This window comes from Crocuta crocuta, unplaced genomic scaffold (assembly GCF_008692635.1).
Source record: "Crocuta crocuta isolate KB4526 unplaced genomic scaffold, BGI_CrCroc_1.0 scaffold177, whole genome shotgun sequence".
In the NCBI taxonomy this organism is placed as follows: Eukaryota; Metazoa; Chordata; class Mammalia; order Carnivora; family Hyaenidae; genus Crocuta; species Crocuta crocuta.
The window spans coordinates 3,164,638-3,174,807 of NW_027531880.1; the positions used below are offsets into that span (position 1 = coordinate 3,164,638).

Here is a 10,170-nt window from a genome sequence, read left to right on the forward strand (position 1 = left end):
CAAATAGAAGAAAGCCATNCAGCAAGCATCCCAACCGATGGGCCCAGCAGGACAAAACCCGCTGCTCCACTCCTCAGCCCAGCGCAGAGGGCGGAAGGGACAGGCAACGGCACTTTAGACCTAAATCCCAACACCTATGAGAGTACAAAACAAAACCTCTCACACCAAATAGAAGAAAGCCATCGCTAGCAAGCCAGATGAGCGATTATGTTCCAAATGTGATGGGTTTATTTTATTTTACTCTGATGCAAAACCAAAGATTTCACTATAGCACAGAGACCAATATATTAAAAGGTCATGAAAAAGTGGTGTGGGACATGCAGGACGTGATGTACAAACTGGAGGGTTGGGTCATTTCCTTTGTAACATGACATTACATTGTCACTGAGGAACACATTTAAAATAACACTGTGGAACTCAACTGAAATGTGGCACAAACATGACAACTTCCAGGCATGCCTTCAAGTACCTCCCGTAGGATGGACTTGCGATCTCTAGACTTCAATTCAGTGTGGGGAGGATTACAATTCTTTGGAAGAATAAAAAGTTCACACTTATTAAATTTCACAGAAGAATTTTAAGGCCAAAACATAGTGGGTTCGCTTCACCTCCAGGAACAAATCAGATGCTTTACTCAAAACCACATTAAGCTTCTAGTTCAAATCCCAACCCAACCTTGTGACCTCCTGCATTGAAGTTCTTTCCATCGATTAAAGCTGAAAGGGTCAGTTTGACTCCTAGGAAGAAGAAAACACCACAATCACTCGTAACAAGTATTATAATCAGATTTTCATTTTCTAGAAGCAAGGGACATAGGTGGAGTCAAGGACATGGATTACAGCTGGGTTTTAGAGTTACAGGTACCACTAGGTCAGCAGGATTACCTATAATCATTTGATCTGCAATAAGCAAAGCACAATCACAGCAAACTTGATTTGGAGTTCAGGGTTAAGAATAATGAGTGATCAACCAAACTCACAAGCCAGAGTGACCTAGTTAGAAATATGTAATTAATTTTTAAACAAAAGCACTTGATCTGCTTTACTTTGTATGACAAATTGTTACACAATGGACTGAATCAACCTACAGTTGATTGTAGGTTTTATACATTATTTTCATTATTTTTCCATCACCTCCTACCCCACACCCACTGTTATTAATTCCTTTACTCACCTGGTCGAAGAGTCTGAGTATAACCCAGTCCAATCAGGCTGGCATTATTTACTTTAGCCTAAGAATCAGGAGATGAAATAGAAATGGTTAGAAAACAATCAACTTCATAATATATAAGACCAGGACAATCACCATTTCATGCACCAGATTTCCAAAACTAAAGCACCTTTGGCCCAATCTAAGATTACTGGAACTGCAAATTCACTTAATAAAAATGTATGTCTCCTCAGTTAATAGGGCTGGTAGAGATAGTAGGGACCTTGAGATGCATGCGTAAAGGCCTCAAACAAATTTTTTAAAACAATGTGCAGCCAGGTGTGCCTGGATAGCTCAGTTGGTTAAGCATCTGACTCTTGTTCGGCTCAGGTCATGATCTCACGGTTTAATAAGTTCAAGCCCCACATCAGGTCTGCACTGGCAGCATGGAGCCTTATTGGGATTCTCTTTCTCTCTCTCTGACCCTCCTCCATGTGCACTGTTTAAAATAAGAAACTTTATTTTTTTTGAGATAGAGTGTGAGCGAGGAAGGGGCAAAGAGAGGGAGACACAGAATCTGAAGCAGGCTCCAAGCTCTGAGCTATCAGCACAGGGCCCGACACAGGGCTCAAACTCATGAACCACGAGATCATGACCTGAGCCAAAGTCAGACAAACACTTAACCAAGCACCCCAGTAAATAAACTTAACAAAATAAAATAAAAAAATAAAACACTGCACAGCCAAACACCCTTGTGTACCGAAATCTTTGAGATGACAGTTTACAACCTCTGACAGTAGTTAGAACATAAACTCTGATGAGAAGATCTGGATTCAAATCGTGACAATGTCACTTACTGTGTGACTTTGGGCAAGTTACTTGATCTCTCCAAGTCTCAGTTCCCTCATCTATAAAATGGGGATGGAGATACTACTCACAAGAGTAGCTGGGAAGATTAAATGAGATACTATACATAAAGCCCTTAGTACAGTACCTGAAATTTAAGAGCTAAATAAGTGTCATTATAAGTAACAATTACTAAGAGCCACAGGAATAGTAATCAAATCCTATGAATTTACAGATAGGAAAATGTTGAGGCCAAAGACATAAAAATGACTTGAGTAGGTCAGCCAACAGCCAAATACAGGAGCAACCAGGACTAGAACCCACATTCCAGGACGTGAGGTGTGACACTCTTTTCACTACACAAGGAGCACTCACCGAAGTTAACAGAGAACATGTGCACAACAACATATTACAACTTTCATTTACAACTCAGCTGAAACCCTAAGAGTGCATGCAACCTCGCAGCACATTCTTACAGATAGAGAAGTTCTACAGTCCAGCTTGTATTTAGCAGCGATGCCAAAACGGGTATTGTTACTGCCAGCCGTCCAAGCAAGGTTTATTGACGTTTCAATCTTCTCATTAACTTTCTGGTAGATAGACCCTCCAAATTCAGTGCCGTCATTCCTGTTTTCATGGTGTAAAAGAGTCATAAATATCTAGCTTGTGCCACTCTTATGATATGGAAACAAATTCTAAGACTATCTGGACAAGGATCTCATTTTGCAAATACCTATTTCAGCAAACTTCTGGTATAAATGACTACCAAACAAAACAAGGAACTAAATCCAGTTATGTGATTTATAACCATCTGATTAAAATGTAGTTAACATCTGATTCATTTACTCAGCTCCTCCATGATGTAAATTTCTTAGACAAAATTCAATTATGAAGAAAGGCAGACACCATCAGTAAATACGGTCTATATAAGGCTTGGAGATGTTCAAAGAATTTAAAGACCTAAAAGTAGAGTTCAATAAACATTCTGCAAACCAATAAATAGCAGGAATAAAGCCAATTCTGAAGTTCATTTGAGACACAATCCTAGCGTCAGAAAACCCCCCCGCCCACAATACCTATTTCTCTTAAAAAGTGCCTACGTTATTGCTTCAAAGCATCCCAGAATTTAGTCCCTACTTTCCATGGTTTTCCTGATAATACTGCCTTATCGACTTTAATGCCACTGTCGATACCACTACTTGACTTTATTTCAGTGAATTGGAATGTCTAGTGAAGGGCAATTTACACGATTTCAAAAACACCTAGCTTATCCTCTGCTTTTTCTTTCTGATATACTAACAGTGTCCAGTAGGCCAAGATATTAAATACTATATAAAAGTTCAAATTCACTTCACCAACAGGATGCAGCCTACAAAACTGAATCCAGGATTGCTTGAGGACTTCTGCTTCTTCTGAATGCAATAGGGGTGGCTGGGTTCTGACCATGGGTACCTAAAACCTCCACAGAATTACTGAGGATGCTCTGGGGTGCTCAGGTCAACTAGGTGGTTGCTCTTCATGATCCAAACAACAGATCTACTTACAGATACTGCCAGGTTGAGCAGGGAACCAGAGGAAGCAGAAGTATCTCCAAATGATCCCTTATATTAGCAGCTGACCCGTGTCCTGGGCTCTCTCCACCCCAGTGGTTCTTGTACAGATTCTAGATCTTCCTAAAGTTTGGGGTACAGGCTGAGAGGCCAGTTACTATCAGCGCACAGTACCAAGTGCACTAACCTCGGCAATGTTTTGCTGACTAGGAAAATGGTACAGTGAGGCTGGATGTCCACCAAAGCACATTAAATGCAGGTACCTCATTCCTAACCTTCTCAACATGCTAACAGCTACCATCTGTTTGGGCGACTGCACTAGTACTAAAGGAGGAATGAATTATAAACACTCACACATGGGTGTGCAACTGGAAATCTGCAGCCTTGTAACCCAGGGCGAAATTATTCTGTGACAGTTTGGATTTGGCTGTGTCAAAACTCATCTGATAGCCAGCAAGCCAACCTTCAAAGGCTAACACAGCCCAGCCATAGATGGTTGGTCCAGAAAAATCTATATCAACATTACTGCCAAGACTGAAACATTCCCGCTTATAGGAGGCCTTCAATTTCCCACTCTTCTTTCTGTAAAAAACAAGTGAAAACAACATGAGTTTCTACGACTTCTAGAAATCTTTAGAGTAAGAATGATCTCCTCCTGCCCCCAATGTAAATATTATTTGGTAGATGGTATACATATAGTAAAGTTTCAAATGACTTAGCTCTTCAAATATAGTTTTATTAGGATTAGAAATACATACTCTATTTTTAACCTATTCTTCCCTATAAGTACAAATGCTATGATATTTCATGATGAATTTAACATGAAAGCATTAACAAAAGTCTAAAAAGGAATTAAGGTATTTCTGTACCAAATTAATAATCTGAGTATGTATATATTCATGAGAAACCAAATCTCTTTAAATGTTTTTAAATGCCCAAGTGCTATAAAACATAACACTCGACACACTTCACTTCTCAAAGAGAAGGACATTTTTTTTAAAAAGGCTACAGTGCTTTAGTAAGCATATTTATTTTCCTTAGGGTAAGTGTTTTCTCCTTGGACAACATCAGATGGATGGGATGGAAGAGAAGTGTATATTTTTTTAAAAAAAATTTTTTTTAATGTTTTTATTTCTGAGAGAGAGAGAAACAACATGAGCAGGGGAGGGTCAGAGAGGGGGAGACACAGAATCTGAAACAGACTCCAGGCTCTGAGCTGGCTGTCAGCACAAAAGCCCGATGCGGGGCTCGAACCCATAAACTGTTGAGATCATGACCGGAGCTGAAGTTGGACACTTAACCGACTGAGCCACCCAGGCGACCCGAGAAGTGTACATTTTTGAAGGACAGTACTGAAAACATGACATCGGTTCTTAATAATCCTTGTCCTCTTCTAACCAGGCTTCTTCTGAGAATATTTATCTGGAAGGTAACTCAACGACAGGAATGTGTGTGACAGGAATCACACACATGCTATCACAGCTGAGGAAAAATGCCACTCCGCCTTTATCTAGCAGCAGCCCACAGGAAACAACACCATCCCCATTTTTCAGATGAAGAAACTGAGGCAGAGAAATTGGAGGATTTTTAAAGGCTAAGAAAGCACGTCAGCAGCAGAACTACTGTGTATGGTGTCCCAGCGCCAGGAGATTACACTGTTATTCTTAAGAAATTAACTTCTCGGCAAAATACCACATTCGTGAATCTTTAGAAGAGCTTAAGAAATATCCAGTCTCAGGGTGCCTGGTCGGCTCAGTTGGTAAAGCATGTGATTCTTGGTCTTGGCGTTGTGAGTCTGCGCCTCACACTGGGTGTAGAGATTACTTAAAAATACAGTATTTTAAAAAAGAAACAAAGATCTAGTCTCAAGCCCTTCTAGCTCCTAAATTTTTCCTACCATGTATCTCGTTGGACTAGCTTTATATTTTTGTTCATCTGTTCAACTTTCAAATCAATACTTCACTCTGCTTCAAGGAAGCCATCCTTTCTCTTTAGTACACATACAAGGTCTCTGGGGTTCCTAACAGCAACCTCCTACTTTCTTCTTGCATCTCAACTTTTCATTGCAATTCCTGCTCTAAAGCTCTCTATCCCTATAGACTACAAAAACAGGAAACGGGGAGTTTGGATAATTACCCTGTGTTCGGTACAAATATGGTATCAAGAGTCAGTTTCAACCCTTCAGCCAACTGAAAAATAAAGATTCAAAATGAACAATTAGTAATTTTCTATTCTTCTTTTGACCCAAGAAACCAATCGTAAAGTTTTCTCTAACTCCAAACAAAAAAAAAATCATTAAAGAAAGCCAAATATTAAATTATTTAATAAATTACCTCTTTATCCTTCCCTGTCTCCTTTCCCTCTCCCCTTACTCCCAGGTTTCATCATGATTCTCTTACCAAAATACAGGTTTAAGCCGTAGGTCAAATCTATTACAGCCAATAACATTAATTGCAATAAAACAACAACAACATCCAATACAACCAAATAATCTTGATACGCTCTTGAAATTACTGTAATGAGATAACCTGACATTTAACAAACCAACCTAAGTACTTTATTCAGCTACACATATATATTATTGATATATGATGATGTTCATGTAGACATACCTCAAAAAATACTGCCCTGTACATAGCAAATATTTGTATGTGACAAATATCTGATACATTTTTCTGTTTGAAAACATTAAAGAAGTTAGAAACATTTTTCTATGGAGCCAATTTTGCACTGATTACAAATAAAATCAAACAAAATCACTGTAAATAGCTTGGTTTACCAGGAGAGGCTCAGTTATAAATAGAACTGGTCAGAACCAAGATGTAATGTGATAATCATGTACTCACAAACAACGCTTTACTTTCTAGAAATGTAAAATACCAGAGAAGGCCACATGCAAAGAAAAAATATGGCTACTATACAGGTTATAAGATCTCATTCAAGTTGTATTTGGGGTTTACAGATCATTTTATCTGCAAGATAAATTTAACCTACAAATAACTTCTAATACTTTCTTTTACCTTATTCTCCAAAGAGATTTCTGTTCCAAGAGTATTATCTGTGTTCCATTTCTGGGTGAAGGTAAGTCCATAGTTACAGACCTTATATTTGGTCTCTAGGTTGCCTGACGCTTTTCCTGTATCAGTGTAAGCATGACCAGAAGTAGAAAATTCCTGATAAGCAAGAAAATAATTACTTTAAAATCAGCACGTCAAACAAAAAATAGTTATTTCAGAAAGTAGTGTTCAATGCATTGGAAACCAATATAGTTTACTTTTTATCTATAATTACTATATTTATACATAGTTAACTTATTTCCTAGAGCAACTTATTTCCTGCTTTCCTTCTTTCTTTTTCATTTCTAAAGTTTAAGCAGTTTCAGATTTTTCCATTATTCTGCCTCACTTATTGACATTTCTTGTTCGATATGGTCTCTTACTAAAATGGAAACCTTAAATTCTCTTCTTTAAAAGAGAAATATCTTGGGGCGCCTGGGTGGCTTAGTCGGTTAAGCGTCCGACTTTCGCTTGGGTCATGANAAATAATAAAAGAAATATCTTGGGGCACCTGGACGACTTAGTTGGTTAAGTGTTCCACTCTTGGTTTTGGCTAAAGTTACGGTCTCATGGTTCTTGAGTTCAAGTTCCACATCGGGCTCTGTGCTGACAGAGTGGAGCCTGCTTGGGATTGTCTCTTGCCCTCTCTGCCCCTCCCCTGCTTGTATGTGTGCACCCCTGCTCTCTCAAAATAAATAAATTTAAAAAATAATAAAAGAAATATCTTTACTGAAAATAAATTCCTTTACTAAAAACACAAAAATATTGAATCTTAAACATTTTACTTTCAAGACTTGAAAAAGATTATTATCCATTCTCTATCATATCTTTTAAACTATTAGTTAATTTTAAAGTCCTTAAAAATTCCCAAACATGAGACAAAACTACTCTATCCTCTTTTGATAGTCAGAACTTCACTGCATCAAAAAAAAAAAGTTTTTAATTTTTATTGTGGTAAAATACACCTAACATAAAATTTATCATTTTTAAGTGTGCAGTTCAGTGGCATTAAGTACATTCACACTGTAATGAAAACTTTATTGCTTTGGTCCACAAAGCTATCATATCTGTAAGGGGCTCCTGGGTGGCTCAGTTGGTTAAATGTCTGACTTCAGCTCAGGTCATGACCTCACAGTCATGAGGAGTTCAAGCCCTGCACTGGGCTCTGTGCTGACAGCCTGTGCCAGAACCTCTTCAGATTCTTTGTCTCCCTTTCTCTCTGCCCCTCCCCCGCTTACGTTCTGTCTCCCTGAAAAATAAATAAACATTAAAAAAAAATTTTTTTAAAGCTATCCGTAAAATTTTTGGTATAAACAATTTCAGTATTTGAAAGTATGTACCCATTTTTCACAACAAAGTGGAATGTTATAACTTGTCCCTCTTTCTCCCTTCTCCTCATCTACCTTTTAAAGTGTTTTCTATCAAATAGTTACCATGAACATCTTAAAATATATCGTCCTCCCTCGGTAGGTGTCCTTTCAGTCATATGACAATGAGCAATAGGAAACAGATATCCTTCTAAAAGGAAGCAAACAGTCAACACCTGTCACTGACAATCTATGAACTGTCAAGAAAAAAAACTTTCTGATTGGCCCTGTTTTTAGAGCACATTTCTGAAAAACTGCCAACAGTGATGAATGCTGCCAGCCCTGAGCAGTTCTGTTTCACTGCCCGCAACAGGAATCCTCCCTTTACCAAATACCCTGCTCCCTTCATCTGGTTCTAGACGCTGATGAGACAACTGGGAAACTATGATCTGTTTATCAACACCATGCAGGAAGTTTTCCAAGAGAGTATCATGCTGCACATTGTGGGGCAAGGCCTCAGTACAAAATGACAAAACACTAGTCATGTTTAAAAGTCTACACGATTACTTAATGTGACTGTTTTCTTTCAGTAGATCCAGCTATCCAGTGTTTTCTTTCTTACATATATGTCTCATAAACTTGAAAGTATAGCAAATATACACCTCAATTTTAGTGTTAGAAAAACTTCACACACAAAGCTACGGTAAAAGTGTATTTAGTCTACATTTTTTCCTTGTTTACCACCATCATTTCTTACTTTGAAGGTCTCTCAAAAGTCTAAAATACCAGATGTACAAATCTCAAAGAGAAGGCCATAAGTTTTCTAAGTTAAAAAATTAGTATTAGCTCACACGTGCGTCAGTTTTTCTCTAATTTCGTCATTAGAACAAACTGCAAACTACATTTATAACATGCATATAACATCTATAGCTCTATAATAAATGAGCAACAAAACCACCATAAAAATGTTACTATTAAATAGATGGCATATAATAAAAATATTAAGTACAACCTAATATCTGATTGGAGCAATGGATGAAATTTATCCTAAATCAGTACCAGAGACCAAAAACAGTCATAAAAACAAGCACACAAATATGCTGTTTTTCTTACCATCTGAAAGAATAGTCCCACACCACAGCAGCATGAAAGGGAGATAAAATTTTAGTTGATGATGTTTGCAACACAAACCTAACTTGAGCAAGTTCTGAAACCCTATTCAAAGTGAGTATAATTTTTCTACTTTAGCAGAACCATATAACAATATGCCCATCCTAGTAGGCAGCTGCATATATATTTATTTACCAATAGGAAATCCCAGGGAAAAACTGGTAGTGACAAACCAGGATTACATGGAGTATGAGACAAAGTATCATATGAATTCCACATGCCTCTAGCCATTCTAACTAAATTATATCCAGAAATCAAATTCGTACTGGTTTCAATAGGTAAATACCAAAAAGAGATGCTGCCAATGAGGAGAAATCAGAGAATGAGGTGAATGTAAAGATAATTCATTTGCCAGATTTACTAAATAAAACTTCAGGTTAATGACACTTTGAAAATATGCCTATATCCTTCACTATATAAATAACTTCCAGTAAAAAAGACTTTATGAATATCAATAAAAACAGTAGATTAATCCTCTATGTGCATTTTATTTCTTCTACATTTGTTTTGATTAATCATGAAGATTTAGAGACTAAAGTTAATTTGTTTTTGTAAGAGGGCAATAAAACTTGCATAAACCCATTATAATGAAAGTATTTAGTGCACATACACGTATTCATGAAAGTATAAAGCTGTGATATATGTCAAAAAAATATATATTTTATATGTCCTGAGAGTAAGATTCAGCATATTCTTATTATGACAAACACAAAATTCAACCTGGATTGTCTAGGGGCTACAGGGAAGCTGCTCACTGAAATCTGAGAGTACGACAAAACTGTAGGTAAGACAGCATAGCACCAAATGTATGCTGATTCACACAACTAGACCAAACAATTTTAAACAGGTTCCTTTAAGTGAATTATGCTATATCTATTAAAAATATGTTGGAAGGGGGGCGCCTGGATGGCTCAGTTAGTTAAGTGTCCAACTCTTGATTTCAGCTTAGTTCATGATTTCACAGTTCATGAGATCAAGCACTGTGTCAGGCTCTGCACTAACAGCACAGAGCCTGCTTGGGATTCCCTCTCCCTTGCTCTCTCTGCCCCTACCCTGCTTGCTCACTCTCAAAATAAATAAATATTTAAAAAA

General features: G+C 37.5%; 1 protein-coding gene across 1 annotated transcript in view; it reads right to left on the reverse strand.

The window, feature by feature from the left end:
* Positions 1-205: 205 nt before the first annotated feature.
* Positions 206-10,170, reverse strand: part of VDAC3 (voltage dependent anion channel 3) — a 14,101-nt gene continuing 4,136 nt past the window's right edge. The window contains exons 4-9 of the mRNA XM_077773119.1: positions 6,566-6,718; positions 5,682-5,734; positions 3,900-4,127; positions 2,472-2,622; positions 1,174-1,231; positions 206-737 (exon numbers count right to left, since the gene is read on the reverse strand). Of these exons, the coding sequence (XP_077629245.1) occupies positions 646-737; positions 1,174-1,231; positions 2,472-2,622; positions 3,900-4,127; positions 5,682-5,734; positions 6,566-6,718 (735 nt within the window). The 3' untranslated portion in view covers positions 206-645. The remainder of the gene's footprint in view (positions 738-1,173; positions 1,232-2,471; positions 2,623-3,899; positions 4,128-5,681; positions 5,735-6,565; positions 6,719-10,170) is intronic.